The sequence below is a fragment of the Balaenoptera ricei genome, chromosome 18, assembly GCF_028023285.1.
Source record: "Balaenoptera ricei isolate mBalRic1 chromosome 18, mBalRic1.hap2, whole genome shotgun sequence".
NCBI classification, from domain to species: domain Eukaryota; kingdom Metazoa; phylum Chordata; class Mammalia; order Artiodactyla; family Balaenopteridae; genus Balaenoptera; species Balaenoptera ricei.
In genome coordinates, this window is record NC_082656.1 from 80444115 (window position 1) to 80462710 (window position 18596).

At 42.3% G+C, this 18596-nt stretch overlaps 1 protein-coding gene across 2 annotated transcripts in view; it reads left to right on the top strand.

The window, feature by feature from the left end:
- MYO16 (myosin XVI) overlaps window positions 1–18596 on the top strand; it is a 554921-nt gene that overhangs the window by 211370 nt on the left and 324955 nt on the right. For both annotated transcript variants that reach the window (XM_059902572.1, XM_059902571.1), the window contains exon 5: window positions 16665–16773. In XM_059902572.1, the coding sequence (XP_059758555.1) occupies window positions 16665–16773 (109 nt within the window). The remainder of the gene's footprint in view (window positions 1–16664; window positions 16774–18596) is intronic.

Consider the following 18596-nt stretch of genomic DNA (forward strand, 5'->3'; position numbering starts at 1 on the left):
TTGGAAGGCACACACAAAGTAGTGTGCGCATCGGGACCCAGGGGAAGGAGCAGTGACCCTGGGGGAGACTGAACCAGACCTACCTGCTGGTGTTGGGGGGTCTCCTGCAGAGGCGGGGGGTGGCTCTCTTTCACTGTGGGGACAAGGACTCTGGCAGCAGAGGTTCTGGGAAGTGCTCCTTGGCGTGAGCCCTCCCAGAGTCTGCCATTAACCCCACCAAAGAGCCCAGGTAGGCTCCAGTGTTGGGTTGCCTCAGGCAAAACAACCAACAGGGAGGGAACCCAGCCCCACCCATCAACAGTCAAGTGGATTAAAGTTTTACTGAGCTCTGACCGCCACAGCAACAGTCAGCTCTACCCACCACCAGAGCCTCCCATCAAGCCTCTTAGATAGCCTCAACCGCCAGAGGGCAGACAGCAGAAGCAAGAAAAACTACAATCCTGCAGCCTGTGGACCAAAAACCACAGTTACAGAAAGATAGACAAGATGAAAAGGCAGAGGGCTATGTACCAGATGAAGGAACAAGAAAAAACCCCAGAAAAACAACTAAATGAAGTGGAGATAGGCAACCTTTCAGAAAAAGAATTCAGAATAATGATAGTGAAGATGATCCAGGACCTCGGAATAAGAATGGAGGCAAAGATTGAGAAGATGCAAGAAATGATTAACAAAGACCTAGAAGAATTAAAGAACAAACAAACAGAGATGAACAATACAATAACTGAAATGAAAACTACACTAGAAGGAATCAATAGCAGAATAACTGAGGCAGAAGAACGGATAAGTGACCTGGAAGACAGAATGGTGGAATTCACTGCTGCGGAACAGACTAAAGAAAAAAGAATGAAAAGAAATGAAGACAGCCTAAGAGACCTCTGGGACAACATTAAACGCAACAACATTCGCATTATAGGGGTCCCAGAAGGTGAAGAGAGAGCGAAAGGACCAGAAAAAATATTTGAAGAGATTATAGTCGAAAACTTCCCTAACATGGTAAAGGCAATAGCCACCCAAGTCCAGGAAGCGCAGAGAGTCCCATACAGGATAAACCCAAGGAGAAACACGCCGAGACACATAGTAATCAAAGTGGCAAAAATTAAAGACAAAGAAAAATTATTGAAAGCAGCAAGGGAAAAACGACAAATAACATACAAGGGAACTCCCATAAGGTTAACAGCTGATTTCTCAGCAGAAACTCTGCAAGCCAGAAGGGAGTGGCATGATATATTTAAAGTGATGAAAGGGAAGAACCTACAACCAAGATTACTCTACCCGGCAAGGATCTCATTTAGATTTGATGGAGAAATCAAAAGCTTTACAGACAAGCAAAAGCTAAGAGAATTCAGCACCACCAAACCAGCTCTACAACAAATGCTAAAGGAACTTCTCTAAGTGGGAAACACAAGAGAAGAAAAGGACCTACAAAAACAAACCCAAAACAATTAAGAAAATGGTCATAGGAACATACATATCGATAATTACCTTAAACGTGAATGGATTAAATGCCCCAACCAAAAGATATAGACTGGCTGAATGGATACAAAAACAAGACCCATATATATGCTGTCTACAAGAGACCCACTTTAGACCTAGGGACACATACAGACTGAAAGTGAGGGGATGGAAAAAGATATTCCATGCAAATGGAAATCAAAAGAAAGCTGGAGTAGCTATACTCATATCAGATAAAATAGACTTTAAAATAAAGAATGTTACAAGAGACAAGGAAGGACACTACATAATGATCCAGGGATCAGTCCAAGAAGAAGATATAACAATTATAAATATATATGCACCCAACATAGGAGCACCTCAATACTAAGGCAACTGGTAACAGCTATAAAAGAGGAAATTGACAGTAACACAATCATAGTGGGGGACTTTAACACCTCACTTACACCAATGGACAGATCATCCAAAATGAAAATAAATAAGGAAACAGAAGCTTTAAATGACACAATAGACCAGATAGATTTAATTGATATATATAGGACATTCCATCCAAAAACAGCAGATTACACGTTCTTCTCAAGTGCGCATGGAACATTATCCAGCATAGATCACATCTTGGGTCACAAATCAAGCCTCAGTAAATTTAAGAAAATTGAAATCATATCAAGCATCTTTTCTGACCACAACGCTATGAGATTAGAAATGAATTACAGGGAAAAAAACGTAAAAAAGACAAACACATGGAGGCTAAACAATACGTTACTAAATAACCAAGAGATCACTGAAGATATCAAAGAGGAAATAAAAAAATACCTAGAGACAAATGACAATGAAAACACGACAACCCAAAACCTATGGGATGCAGCAAAAGCAGTTCTAAGAGGGAAGTTTTATAGCTATACAAGCCTACCTAAAGAAACAAGAAAAATCTCAAGTAAACAATCTAACCTTACACCTAAAGAAACTAGAGAAAGAAGAACAAACAAAACCCAAAGTTAGCAGAAGGAAAGAAATCATAAAGATCAGAGCAGAAATAAATGAAATAGAAAGAAAGAAAACAATAGCAAAGATCAATAAAACTAAAAGTTGGTTATTTGAGAAGATAAACAAAATTGATAAGCCATTAGCCAGACTCATCAAGAAAAAGAGGGCGAGGACTCAAATCAATAAAATCAGAAATGAAAAAGGAGAAGTTACAACAGACACCGCAGAAATACAAAGCATCCTAAGAGACTACTACTGGCAACTTTATGCCAATAAAATGGACAACCTGGAAGCAATGGACAAATTTTTAGAAAGGTATAACCTTCCAAGACTGAACCAGGAAGAAACAGAAAATATGAACAGACCAATCACAAGTAATGAAATTGAAACTGTGATTAAAAATCTTCCAACAAACAAAAGTCCAGGACCAGATGGCTTCACAGGTGAATTCTATCAAACATTTAGAGAATAGCTAACACCTATCCTTCTCAAAGTGTTCCAAAAAATTGCAGAGGAAGGAACACTCCCAAACTCATTCTATGAGGCCACCATCACCCTGATAGGAAAACCAGACAAAGACACTACAAAAAAAGAAAATTACAGACCAATATCACTGATGAATATAGATGCAAAAATCCTCAACAAAATACTAGCAAACAGAATCCAACAACACATTAAAAGGATCATACACCACGATCAAGTGGGATTTATCCCAGGGATGCAAGGATTCTTCAATATACGCAAATCAATCAATGTGTGATACACCATATTAACAAATTGAAGAATAAAAACCATATGATCATCTCAATAGATGCAGAAAAAGCTTTTGACAAAATTCAACACCCATTTATGATAAAAACTCTCCAGAAAGTGGGCATAGAGGGAATCTACCTCAACATAATAAAGGCCATATATGACAAACCCACAGCAAACATCATTCTCAATGGTGAAAAACTGAAAGCATTTCCTCTAAGATCAGGAACGAGACAAGGATGTCCACTCTCACCACTATTACTCAACATAGTTCTGGAAGTCCTAGCCACGGCAATCAGAGAAGAAAAAGAAATAAAAGGAATACAAATTGGAAAAGAAGTAAAACTGTCACTGTTTGCGGATGACATGATACTATACATAGAGAATCCTAAAACTGCCACCAGAAAACTGCTAGAGCTAATTAATGAATATGGTAACGTTGCAGGATACAAAATTAATGCACAGAGATTAACCAAGATGGCGGAGTAGAAGGACGTGCTGTCACTCCCTCTTGCGAGAGCACCAGAATCACAACTGACTGCTGGACCATCATTGACAGGAAGACCCTGGACTTCACCAAGGAGGATACCCCACGTCCAAGGACAGAGGAGAAGCCACAGTGAGACGGTAGGAGGGGCGCAAGCAGAGTAAAATCAAACCCCGTAACTGCTGGGTGGGTGACTCACAGACTGGCGAACACTTATACCACAGAAGTCCACCCACTGGAGTAAAGGTTCTGAGCCCCACGTCAGGCTTCCCAACCTGGGGGTCAGGCAACGGGAGGAGGAATTCCTAGAGAATCAGACTTTGAAGCCTAGTGGGAATTGGATTGCAGGACTTTGACGGGACTGGGGGAAACAGAGACCCCACTCTTGGAGGGCACACACAAAGTAATGTGTGCATCAGGACCCAGGGGAAGGAGCAGTGAGCCTGGGGGAGACTGAACCAGACCTACCTGCTGGTGTTGGGGGGTCTCCTGCAGAGGCGAGTGGTGGCTCTGTTTCACCGTGGGGATAAGGACACTGGCAGCAGAGGTTCTGGGAAGTTCTCCTTGGCGTGAGCCCTCCCAGAGTCTGCCATTGACCCCACCAAAGAGCACGGGTAGGCTCCAGTGTTGGGTTGCCTCAGGCAAAACAGCCAACAGGGAGGGAACCCAGCCCCACCCATCAACAGTCAAGTGGATTAAGGTTTTACTGAGCTCTGACCGCCACAGCAACAGGGAGGGAACCCAGCCCCACCCATCAACAGTCAAGTGGATTAAGGTTTTACTGAGCTCTGACCGCCACAGCAACAGTCAGCTCTACCCACCACCAGAGCCTCCCATCAAGCCTCTTAGATAGCCTCAACCACCAGAGGGCAGACAACAGAAGCAAGAAAAACTATAATCCTGCAGCCTGTGGACCAAAAACCACAGTTACAGAAAGATAGAGAAGATGAAAAGGCAGAGGGCTATGTACCAGATGAAGGAACAAGAAAAAACCCCAGAAAAACAACTAAATGAAGTGGAGATAGGCAACCTTCCAGAAAAAGAATTCAGAATAATGATAGTGAAGATGATCCAGGACCTTGGAATAAGAATGGAGGCAAAGATTGAGAAGATGCAAGAAATGATTAACAAAGACCTAGAAGAATTAAAGAACAAACAAACAGAGATGACCAATACAATAACTGAAATGAAAACTACACTAGAAGGAATCAATAGCAGAATAACTGAGGCAGAAGAACGGATAAGTGACCTGGAAGACAGAATGATGGAATTCACTGCTGCGGAACAGACTAAAGAAAAAAGAATGAAAAGAAATGAAGACAGCCAAAATTAATGCACAGAAATCTCTTGCATTCCTATACACTAATGATGAAAAATCTGAAAGAGAAATTATGGAAACACTCCCATTTACCATTGCAACAAAAAGAATAAAATACCTAGGAATAAACCTACGTAGGGAGACAAAAGACCTGTATGCAGAAAACTATAAGACACTGATGAAAGAAATTAAAGATGATACCAACAGATGGAGAGATATACCATGTTCTTGGATTGGAAGGATCAACATTGTGAAAATGAGTATACTACCCAAAGCAATCTACAGATTCAATGCAATCCCTATCAAATTACCAATGACATTTTTTACGGAGCCAGAACAAATCATCTTAAAATTTGTATGGAGACGCAAAAGACCCCGAATAGCCAAAGCAGTATTGAGGCAAAAAAATGGAGCTGGAGGAATCAGACTCCCTGACTTTAGACTATACTACAAAGCTACAGTAATCAAGACAATATGGTACTGGCACCAAAACAGAAACATAGATCAATGGAACAAGATAGAAAGCCCAGAGATTAACCCACGCACCTATGGTCAACTAATCTATGACAAAGGAGGCAAAGATATACAATGGAGAAAAGACAGTCTCTTCAATAAGTGGTGCTGGGAAAACTGGACAGCTACATGTAAAAGAATGAAATTAGAATACTCCCTAACACCATACACAAAAATAAACTCAAAATGGATTAGAGACCTAAATATAAGACTGGACACTATAAAACTCTTAGAGGAAAACACAGGAAGAACACTCTTTGACATAAATCACAGCAAGATCTTTTTTGATCCACCTCCTAGAGTAATGGAAATAAAAACAAAAATAAACAAATGGGACCTAATGAAACTTCAAAGCTTTTGCACAGCAAAGGAAACCATAAACAAGACGAAAAGACAACCCTCAGAATGGGAGAAAATATTTGCAAACGAATCAACGGACAAAGGATTAATCTCCAAAATATATAAACAGCTCATTCAGCTCAATATTAAAGAAACAAACACCCCAATCCAAAAATGGGCAGAAGACCTAAATAGACATTTCTCCAAAGAAGACATACAGACGGCCACGAAGCACATGAAAAGCTGCTCAACATCACTAATTATTAGAGAAATGCAAATCAAAACTACAATGAGGTATCACCTCACTCCTGTTAGAATGGGCATCATCAGAAAATCTACAAACAACAAATGCTGGAGAGGGTGTGGAGAAAAGGGAACCCTCTTGCACTGTTGGTGGGAATGTAAATTGATACAGCCACTATGGAGAACAATATGGAGGTTCCTTAAAAAACTAAAAATAGAATTACCATATGACCCTGCAATCCCACTACTGGGCATATACCCAGAGAAAACCGTAACTCAAAAAGACACATGCACCCGAATGTTCATTGCAGCACTATTTACAATAGCCAGGTCATGGAAGCAACCTAAATGCCCATCAACAGACGAATGGATAAAGAAGTTGTGGTACATATATACAATGGAATATTACTCAGCCATAAAAAGGAACGAAATTGAGTCATTTGTTGAGAAGTGGATGGATCTAGAGACTGTCATACAGAGTGAAGTAAGTCAGAAAGAGAAAAACAAATATCGTATATTAATGCATGTATGCGGAACCTAGAAAAATGGTACAGATGAGCCAGTTTGCAGGGCAGAAGTTGAGACACAGATGTAGAGAATGGACATATGGACACCAAGGGGGGAAAACTTCGGTGGGATGGGGGTGGTGGTGTGCTGAATTGGGCGATTGGGATTGACATGTATACACTGATGTGTATAAAATTGATGCCTAATAAGAATCTGCAGTATAAAAAAACAAACAAACAAAACAACTAATACTAAACTTTCATTGGGTTATTTGTATGGAAATATGTTAATATAAATGTTTCAGACATTACATGAAATTTCTAAAAATCTAAAAAAAAAAAAATATATCATGATCTTCAACTTCAAGTCATTGCAATTTAACAAATGTTGCAGTGCTTACTACATGCAAGGCACTGTGCTAGCTGGTTAACTTCCCTCCTTCCCCACTCTCAGTGTTGTCAGACATGTGTCAGACATGGTCCTTTTAAAAATCCATTGTTGCTTTTCACTTGCCTGTCAGAGAGTATTAAAGATATGAATCGTGAAAAAAAAAAAAAAAAAAAAGAAAACACTGATTTTCTGAGACAAACCTCTTGTACAAAATAAATTGAGAGATAATAAATCTCTATATAAAAATGATTGTACACACACACACTTATATGCCCACAAACACATATTTACCTTTCATTTTAAACAAATCACTAGGAAAATAAGGGTTGAAGGAAAAGTTCCTTGCTCCTTTACAAGGTAGGCAAATCAACATAGGGTAAAAATAATACCCCAAGTCACCTAATCTATTTTGGAATAGTAAAACCAAAAGAGATGAAGAATCAGTTTTATCTTGGGGAAGTTCTTTCTGATTTTAAAATGTAAGCACAATACACATGATGATAAAATGGACTTCTCAACTCAGAATAAATGAACTTTTATGAGTGTACATAACTCTAAAGTAATGAGAATGAAGTAGTTCAAATAAAGGGAAGGTTGGTGTGTGAGATGTCTCCAAAATTTTTCATAATATTTGGTTTTCCCTTCACTTAGGACTTCTTTTAAACAAGGCGAAAACTTAAGGTTTTCTGGCCTGTTTTGGACAAGTTGTTATGAATTTTAGCATCTCATCTTTAAATCTCTATTCTTGAACTCCAAATGTTTCCCTCGATTACAGTGTACAGTAATAAACAACTGCTACTCTCTGCTTGTTCCCACCCACTTGTACAAGTAAGTCTGTAGTATTTCAGGACCTCTGATTTGGTTTTCAAGAGGCTTTTTCTTGTCACTGGCTCTCCTCCATTTCTGCTGACCCAGGCTTCCAAGAGTGTGAGGGATAATGGGATACACTCTCCGAAGAGTTTGATGCCTCTCTTTTTATTTGTTTTGCTCATCACTGTATTAAAAACATAAAATTCTAACTGAGTAAATTTGAAGATCGAATTGGCTTTATTCAGTGATTTATGAATCGGGCAGCATCCCATTGAGCAAGTAGAAAGGAGCTCTGTGGAGCTGTAAAAAATGCAAGAACTTTACAGGCAGGAGGGGGCAGAAAAGGGAAGTTTCTAGCTAAGAGTGGATTGTTTCAGGCAGGGTCACCTTCCTTTTGGGGGAAGGTGGGGGGTCACCCCTCTAGTGCTGACCAGGTAATTCCAGATCTATTGGTGAAAGGTCCCATTCCTGAGAGAGGCTGAAACTGCAATTAGGTTAGCTATTAAGTCTTGGTTTGCTGACGTGGGACTTAGCACAAGTGACTCCATTTGGGGTTTGTTGTTTCTTTACTAACAACTGTATCTCATTCCTAGCTCTTAACCCCAGTACCTAGATACTTGCTGGTGAATGGATGACCAGACCAGTGAATTCAGAATTTCAGAGAAGTTCTTTATAATGAGAGACAGGCAGAGAAATGGCAGTTCTACCACCCAGTAAGTTTTGAACTCTTGCAGGTCTGATGCCCAAATCAAGCGTGGGAACGTGAACAGTGAGACTGAGTGAAAACACAGCAGTTCTTTGTGTTTCTGTTAGAGAAACACTGGTGGGAGACAGAGGACAAAGGAAGGAGACACAGGACTGGAGTGACCTCAGCTGGGGGCGGGGTTTCACAGTGTTGGGTGCTGCAGAGAGGTAGTCAGCAGGAGCAGGGGCTGTGTACATCATCAGAGGCATTTTTTATTTTATTTTATTGTTTTTATTGACGTATAGTTGATTTACAATCTTGTGCCAACCTGCTGTATGGCAAAGTGACTCAGTTATACACATATAGACATTCTTTTTTTATATTCTTTTCCATTATAGTTTATCACAGGATATTGACTCTAGTTCCCTGTGCTGTAGAGTAGGACCTTTTTGTTTATCCCTCCTATATATAATAGTTTACATCTGCTAATGCCACACTCCCAGCCCTTCCCTCTCCCACCCCCCTCCTCCTTGGCAACCACAAGTCTGTTCTCTATGTCTGTGAGTCTGTTGCTGTTTCATAGATAGGTTCATTTGTGCCATACTTTAGATTCCACATGTAAGTGGTATCACATGGTATTTATCTTTCTCTTTCTGACTTACTTCACTTAATAATCTCTAGTTGCATCCATGTTGCTGCAGTCATCAAAGGCATTTTAGAAGAGGCTCTGCTTGCCATAGCTTCTGGCAGCATTGCTTCCTACAGTGGAAAGAAGAATGTTGTTGATGGGAATTCCCAAAGTTAGGCTAAAGTGGGGGTGAAGTAACTTTTCTAGGTGAAGAGGTGATCTTTTTTTTGTTTTTTTTTGATTTGTATGTGTGTGTTTTATTATATATTAGTCTCTTAAATCAAATAGATGACAAAAAGTGGAGCTACAAACCAAAGTTACAACAGTACTAGCTTTTCTCGTCGCCCGTCTGTCTACTTTTACCAGAGGTCTTTATTTCTTCATAAGGCTTTGAGCTACTGTCCAGGGTCCTTGACTCCAACCTGAAGAACTCCCTGTGGCAGGCGGGTCTGGTGGTTAAGAACTCTCTCAACTCTTGATTAACTGGGAATGTCTTGATTTCTCCCTCATTTTCGAAGGAAAGTTTTGCTAGATATAGGATTCTTGGTTGACGGTTTCTTTCCTTCAACACTTCAAGTACATTGAGTCATGCCATCTGGCCTCCGAGGCTCCTGATGAGAAATCTGCTCAATGACCTTCCTGGCAAACCTTTTCTCAGCTTCATAGACTTTCATAATGTACCGTATCATGTCTTATGCAACAGAACATTTTGTATAGTATCGTAAAGTCAGTTAAGTTGTAACGTTATTTTGAGACCAGAATTTAAGGAAAAGGAATTGAACATTTCAAGTGTAGACATTATGAGGTCTTTAAAATTATTACACATTTTCAAACTAGAAATAAAAAGGCCACTGAAGTATCCTGCAGATTTTTATTTATAACAAAGTGAATACCAATATCTAATAACACACGTAAAGAAAAATTTCTTTGGGATCCTTTTTCCTAAGTGTAAAGGGGCCTTGAACTCAAAAAGTGAGAAAACCACTGTGGTGTATCCCCAGCGGTGATGGGTCCATTTCTTGCTCTGACCTCAGAGTGCACCATTGTGATGTACTTCACAAAGCCCTATGAAAGAGAAAGGTGGGCCCAGGTTTTTGGTCCTTAGAGCCCAGGAAGCTGCTTTTGGTGACCTGACGGCCTTGGACCTACAGTTAGCTTGTGTTTTCCTTGTTTCTGCCATTTTGTTGATTTTCGTTTCTCCTTTCTCTACTCTTTTTTATTTGTGTCATTGTTCTTTCTACAGTTAGCATAGTGAGTATTGTTGGTATAGTTAATACTTGATTAGCATAGTTAGTGTAGTTAGTACTCGTTAGCGCTGTTGGTACAGTTAGCGTAGTTAGCGTTGTTAGTGGAGACAGCACACTTAGCCCTGTTAGTACAGTTAGCATTGTTAGTTAGCGTAGTTAGCGTTGCTCGGTAGTGCTGTCAGTCAGTGTAGTTAGCAGATCACCAGGATGCAGGGCCTCACAGCCAAATCTGCTGGCAAGAAGGCTCATATTGATGACTTCCAGATCCTCCACACCATTGGTGAAGGCACCTTCGGTAAAGTGAAGTTGGCCCGGCACATTCTGACCGGGACACAGGTGGCTGTGAAGGTCATAAAGAAAAGGCGTCAGAGCTTCTCAAGTGTCCAGGCACTTTTCCGGGAAGTGTGCGGTATGAAGGCTCTGAATCACCCCAATATTGTAAAACTGCTGGGGACGATTGACACAGAGGAGGCATTTATCCTGGTGATGGAGTACCTCAGTGGGGGGGACATGCACCGCTACTTGAAGACCCATGGCCGTATGACAGAGGCGCAGGCCCGAGGCCCGTTCCGGCAGCTGCTCTCCGCCCTGCAGCACTGCCACCGGAGGGGCATCGTGCACCGGGACCTGAAGCCACCGAGCCTCCTCTTTGATTCCAAGATGAATATCAAACTTACAGACTTTGGCCTCAGCAACAAGTGTGATGACATTTTCCCACTGCACACGATCTGCGGCACACCCCCTTATGCTGCCCCGGAACTCTTCCTGGGGCAGAGCTCCAGCGGCCCTGCGGTGGACGTGTGGAGCCTGGGAGTAGTGCTGTACACCATGGTAACTGGGTCCCGGCCCTTTGTGGGAAAAGACTCCCAGGAGCTGCGGAAGCAAATCCTACAAGGGCAATACCCCATCCCACCTTATCTGTCTTTGGAGATAAGGGATCTGTTACAAAAAATGATTGCCCTCAACCCCAGTGACAGAGGCACCTTACCTGACCTCATGAGGCATCCATGGGTCAACATGGGCCAGAAGGAGCCACTCCAGCCACCCTGTGGAGAGGACCTGGAGGTGACAATGGTGAGGACTCCGGGCTTGACTTGCGACCAGATCCAGGACACTGGGACAGGCAGTGTGAGCTCCAAGAAACCCAAGGTGGAGGTCTCCATCATAACTCTGAAGCCTTTCTCTTGCGGGGACCTCTGTGGCAGTGAACTTGAGCCTCCTCCAAGCCCTGTGGTGTCCTCCCTGCAAACCAGGTGGCTCTACCAGAGAAAAAATGTGCAGCTGCAGGAAGACCAGCAGGCGGGGCAGAAGACCGGTGAGTCTGCCTGTCCCCCACCCAGCCTGGAGGCGAGGACTGCCACCCCCAGCCCAGCCCCCCAGTGTGGCACTGGGACATCCACCTCCAGCAGCAGCAGCAGGATTGGAGCCCCAGAGGGAAGCAGCTGCCCCCTGGGTGTGTCCAACACTGGAGGGTCCTCCCACACTGGGCAGCCTGAGAGTGTGTCCTCATCCACTGTCTCTGGCCAGAGCCAGAAAAAGCAAGGGGTGGCTGGGAGAATCTGGGCCTTTATTTTGAAACATCTTTGTTGCAAGCTGCCCAGCCTGAGGCGTCATAATAAAGTGAGCCCATGTGAACCCCATGGATGACCGAGGCAGGAAGGTCAGGCCGCCGTGCTCCCTGGGGCCCGGTGCAGGGGAAGAGGAGTGTGTTCTCTGCACGGCCTTCAGAAGCATCGTATCCAAGACCCTGGCCAGCTCAGAGGATGGTCCGGAGCAGCCTGGGCGACCGAAAGCGAGGCCACCGTGGCTGCAGGTCTGCCCCTCAACCCCCACCTGGGTGAAACTTGAGAGACTTGGACTGTCATTCCTGGGGCACGTCTCCCCTCCCCCGCTCTTCTGTCTTCCGTGTTGGTGGGGGAGGGGGATAGTACTTGTTCCAAGAACTCCTTGGTTCTTCCAATTCTAGTGAATAAACTTGATGCTCCTGGTTCTTCCAATTCTAGTGAATAAACTTGATGCTCCAGAAAAAAAAAAAAAAAAAAAACACAAAACAAAATGAAAGCTCTAACATTTCAAATTGTCAGTGCTAAAATAAAAATGAAAAAATATATAAATAGAAAAAATATATATAAATACATAATTTAACAGTTTTAATAATTCATTCATTTATTTACTAATAATTGTTTTCTGAGCACATAGAGCTTGTATTAGATCCCAGAGATATAGAAATATCAAAGTATTTTGTCTCATGGAGCTTCAAATCTAGTGTGGGATATGGTCGATAAGTAAATATGTGTGTGCTTAAGACATTGGATCATAATCATCACGGTGAGAAAATTAGAACAGAGTAAGGTGATGAAGTATTGGGGGATGGGGACTTTTAAACAGCGATTCGATGAAAAAGCTGTAGAGGAACAGCCATCTCAAGATGCCCAAGGGAGAAAGCGTTCCAGGCAGCTGGACCAGCAGGTAAAGTCAGTGGGAGCTGGGCATTACGTGAGGGACGGTGAGGAGGCCTGTGTGGCTGGAGGGGAGTGAGCCAGAGGCCAGTGGAAATAATGGGTTGGAGGGACGATGGGGTCCAGAAGACGTGGCACTTGGAAGATGTGAGGGAGATTAGAGACACTCTCTGGTCTCACAATACAATTCCCAGTGTCCTTAAGACAAAAGCTTACAGGATGCCAATAGCATGTTCTCTGTCCTAAAATAATTGCGTGTGTGTTATATATTAGTTTGGGATAACCTTTACCTTAGCACAGGAGTACAAAATTTCCTATTCAAAGAAGAGAAACTCCTGGGATAAACAAGAATATAAAAAAGAATGTATAACTGAGTCACTTTGCTGTACAGCAGAAATTAACACAACATTGTAAACCAACTATACTTCAATTAAAAAAAGAAGAGAAACTCTCTGCAATTCAAAAGCACCAAATACCCACTCACATAATTTTTCTATTTTCCCTATCATGTTTGATGCCAGCATTTTTATAGTTAAATGGAATATTTTGTGGCAAGGTGTTTGCAGACTATGTAAATATTTTATTCCTCATCAACGATTCTCCCAAACTTTGACCTTTCCAATACTCCAGTATTTCCAATAGTTTTAGCATCCCCTGGTGACTCTCATCTGAATTATTACTCTAATGAATGCTAAATTCTAACCTTATCATTCCTGCTACATGTACTAGTTGGTATTCTGTCGTAAGGAAGAGCTTTCTTCTCCCCTGTAGTCAGGGATTCATTTCTTTACTGATATCAGTATGAACCCATGGGTTCTCAGCTGCAACTTGACAGTCTAAAAACATCACTCGACCAAGTGATCAAAGTTACCTTCATCACCACCGGGATCAAGGCACATCAGGAGTCTTCTGATACGGCACCATGGGAAGAACACAGTATCCCCTCTGTGGTTGCCTGCCAAAAATCTCATTGGAAGGACCTATGAGAGAAGGTCTTAAAGAAGAAGACAGAAGAACTGTTTCAAGTGGAAGAAGGCTAAAGAGAAAGGAAAAGCAAATGCCCCGGGTAACCCCTCATTCTGTCCTGAGCCAGGGTGTGATAGCGATCAAGGGGGGGAAAAGCAAATGCCCCGGGTAACCCCTCATTCTGTCCTGAGCCAGGGGGTGATAGCGATCAAGGGGGGAAAAAGCAAATGCCCCGGGTAACCCCTCATTCTGTCCTGAGCCAGGGGGTGATAGCGATCAAGGGGGGGAAAAGCAAATGCCCCGGGTAACCCCTCATTCTGTCCTGAGCCAGGGGGTGATAGCGATCAAGGGGGGGAAAAGCAAATGCCCCGGGTAACCCCTCATTCTGTCTTGAGCCAGGGGGTGATAGCGATCAAGGATGTCATTGGAAAAATTAATGAAACTTGGGTGTGGACTGGGCTTTATATAATGGAATTTAGCGATGCCAGACTTTCTGATCTTGATAACACTTATGCAAAAGAATATCCTTATTTTCACGATGTACATACTAAAAAGAAAGAAAGGGAGGGAGGAAGGGGGGAGGGAGGAAGGGGGGAGGCGGAGAGAGGGGGAAGGGGAGGGAGGGGGAGGGAGGGGGAAGGGGGAGAGAGGGAGGGACTGATGGAAAGGGGAGAGAAGGGAGAAAAAGTCTCCCACAATTGTCATCCATCTAGAAAGAGTGAAGGCAGGAAACTTAAGTATGCATAGAGTGATTTTGTAATTTCATGTATATACTCTTAAAAATGAATGTCAGAAAATTTAGTTAAAAATAATTATCACAAAAAACATAATCCTTTGCCTCAATTTTTAGTAATTAGTTAAGTTCAGCGTTTGCTTAATTTTCAATTTGTTTCAGTAAATTGTTTTTAGGGCCTAATATGTCCCAGGCACCGTTGGGCACGTAAAGGGGAATGAGATGTGATCTGTGATTAGGGAAGTTCCCGACCCCCCAGGAAGGTCTCTACAGGAAATAACACCTGGTCGTTCAGCAGCACAGACCAGTGGGGGTTGAAATTTCAACGAATGAACCCAACTAAAATATTCAGCACCGAGTTTCAGTTTCAGACTCTCTTTGAAAGAGCCTCATTACTCCTGAAAGAATAGAAAATATTCTCCCCCAGTGCCCCCTCTCCCTGGGCATCACGTTGCTCACCTATTTATTTTTGCTGGTATTGATAATATGTGACTCAATCATATTCACTGTCATCTGCCGCCCAGATGTTTGACATAGATAAGATCCTCTCTGAAACGTCTCTGCATTGGCAAAAAAGAGTAACTTGATTATCTCCCACCTCTTAGTATTGAAATCAGCAAGGACGCCCTGTAGTTCCGTGTCTTAATTGATTCTTTAACCAATGAAGCTTGGGTAAATATGCAAAACGTTATTCTGGTTGGAGACTAAAGGAAAGGAATCATTAGCAAAGTCTACTTAAGACTATTGCCTCAAGTAACTTCTTTTCAAACTCTGAATAACTGAAACAAAATGAAATGCACTAAGAAGATAATCTGAAATCTTTAGGACCTTATAACGACATTTTCCTTAGGTAAGGGAAAATTTGAACTATCTAACTTGACCTGTTCAAATAAAGAAGTATCTTCATATGGTTATAGAAAATATAATGTGGTTCACTCTGGATGGTAAGGTGAGCAGTACAACTTACGTGGAGGGAATATGCTACCACTTTGACCTACTTTTTAATTTTCTTTTTACTATATTACAGCAGTCTTTTGGAAAACCTGTGCAGACTTGCTAAGGCATAGGAAAGCAGTATATAGATACACACACACACACACACACACACACACACATACACATATACACACATACACACACACACAAGGCAAAACCCCACATTTTAATATATAAAGCTATTAATGTGATGTTCCTTTTTATGTAAAGTTATGAATTTGGATATTATATGAACCATATTAACTGTATTCACATTGCAGTACAGACTCCTATTCAGGAAGAAGAATCAGGTGAAACTTTCATTTGTTTGGCCTGAGTTTAGTGACAGGTTATTGGGAGGAGGCATACGGGAAATCTTGCCTGATAAATTTTACGGAGCTCATTAAAGAATGCAGAGCAAGGGTGACAACTGATATGACTACATTTTTAAGAATGAAAGCGCATCTATCATTGTATTCAGTCTGGGACGTGCCAAGAGTCTAGCGGTGGGCTCAGAGGTGCTTGAGGGAGAGCCCTTTGAAGCTAAAAGGTGTGTGAGAGTCGTATTTAATATATTCCATCCATTAATGTCTACAGATTATGCTTTTTGTTGGAAAACAGTTTTTGGAAAGAGGAAAACCAACCAGAAGCCTTTATTGAAGCTCAGCCTTTATCAAAAAGACCTTAGTGTGAGAACAGCTCTCAAATGAGTTTCTGTGGAGAGCAAGGAGATTAAAGATTTAACAGATAGTTTGGGGAAGATCAGTCAAAGTTCATTCAGGAGTTCTCCGTTCAGACCCTGAAGGCAGGGCCACTTCTGTTGTGTTAGGACACAGCCAGGCATGTCTAGGGCAGCCAGCATAGAGGCGTGCCTGCTTTAGCAGCCGGGGATTGGATATTTTGGGTTTGGCAAGGCGGGTGGAGAGGAGTACTTGCGGCTAGGGTCTTGCCTGTCAAGGGTCAGTTGAACCTTTTTGGACCATGAGAGTTTCTCACAAAGTATCTAATATGATTTGTCTTAAAAAATAATTCCAATTTGCTATGTGATCCTGCCGGCTGTATCTAATGTAAACTTTTCTGGGTCTGTTTCCTGAATAAGATAGAAATGAAAGTTTGGATCTGCTTTCTATGCTAACAGTATATATAATGTTAAATTTGTCCGTTTTCACTTACAGGCTGGAGCTAATGTCCTTCTCCAGGACGTCAATGGAAATATCCCACTGGACTATGCCACGGAAGGGACAGAATCGAGCTCCATCCTATTGACCTACCTGGATGAAAATGGTAGGCAGATGCCTTGAAAAACCATAGAAAGATAGAAGAAGAGATAGGGTGGTAGAATTTAAGTGTATATATTTTAGGCGTGCTTACATGATTTCAGACGGACGTCGTTTCCCTCGATGGTGTGAAATGAGGTCTCGTTCCGTGCAGCGTTTCATAGTTGGTTTAGTCAATGCAGTTTTGCAAGCTGGCAGAAATCTGGAGACCAACCATGCAGGGACATTTTAACAGGCATCCAAAGTCCATAATTAGCCGGACTGGGTTTGTAATTATTATCTGTTCTCCTCTGGGAGGGGAAGGGAAGTGAACCAGCACAACTGAATTTTGAGTTAATGAGCGTGAGGTCACGTGAAGTGTATTCTCCTAGGAGGATACTGCCTCCGGAGAATCCCACGCAGGTGAGTGAGGGCTGAAGTCAAGGGCAGTTTGCACAGCATCCCAACATCCACTCTTGGGGACACATGGAAACTCATCCCTCGTCGGAAGAAAGCCCCACGGTCATGGTGCCGGCTGAAACGATGAGGCTGGGCCCCCAAATGTATTCGCTGACAAAGGACGTTTAATTGCACCGCCTGAGTGTATAATTTCATGAGTAAGTTCAGCCTTGGCGAAGCGTGAGGCGTTTGGAGCCCTGAGCCCCACATGGTGTTAAACTAAAGGAGTATGCCCCGTCGTTTATTTTTTTTTTCTTTCAGCTCTTTAGGTATAAAGAACACCAAAGAAATTCCAATCCCTTCAAGTATGATCTTTTGTCCGAGAAAAAGTTCAGCATATTTAATAGGCACATCGTGCCTGAGACCCTATTGTTCTTGCCTCTAACAAAAGCCTGCACATCTGCCTCTTCGCTCTCTGTGCTCTGGACCCCCTCCAGATCACTTGTCTCAAAAGGTTTATTCTCAGGAGGGCTTAGAACAATAATAATTAGTGCTTAGCAGCCCTGGGTTCTTAAAAAAAACTTGTCTCATTAATTCTGAAAGCAAGGTAAGCGAAGTTATCTTCATTGGAGAAACTGTGAGCTGCGCTGTGGTTCTGAGGGTCACCAGGTCATGGCCCCGCGTGACAGGCCGTGGGGTAGAGTCACTCCCTGGTCCCCCCTCCTGCAGAAGGGACGTTGCGCTTTCTCGCATCTTGTCAGCTGTGACTTGTTCCACTGCTGGGAAGTTTATCACTTGGATCTTTGCAAAAGTTAACTTGGAGCGCACGATTCTGAATCTGAGTTTAGAACATGGCTGTCTTATTTATCTGTGCCAGTTCTGTGGGATCGTTTCCTGTTCTCATTGTTCTGAATTTGTAATAGCTACAGTCATGTATCTTTTCCCTTTGGAAACTAAAATTAAGTATCTTTCTTTGCAAAAGAATGAACTTTACTTCTTCACCTTTCCAACTCATGGGAGGATTTTGTTTGCTAAGAACATTGAGTGTTTGCAAGGGCAGTATTACTATTCCATATAAAGAAAAATAAGTGTATTCCTTTAAGAGGCTGATTTAAAAATGATTAAGGAAAAAAATGAGAAGGAGATACTGACTCTGAATGGTTAGGAGAAAATCTGTCACGACGATGGCTGTCACAATCCGTTTGTGAGATCCATGTTTGCCGGAACAAATGTGCTTTAATATCTCTTACATTTTGAATTCTGTTTTCCATTTGTCCCTGCTGTTGCACTGGTCTTTGCCTTTCATCTGTCTGCCCGTCTTTCACCCCATTCACAGTCTGGTTCCATTTGTGCCCACATCCTTCCTCCTTATCTGGATCAGCTGCCATAGTTCCAGTAAATACTGTCTAATTCAATTTATTCTCTGCATCCTCCCCCGTCCCGTTGGTGCGC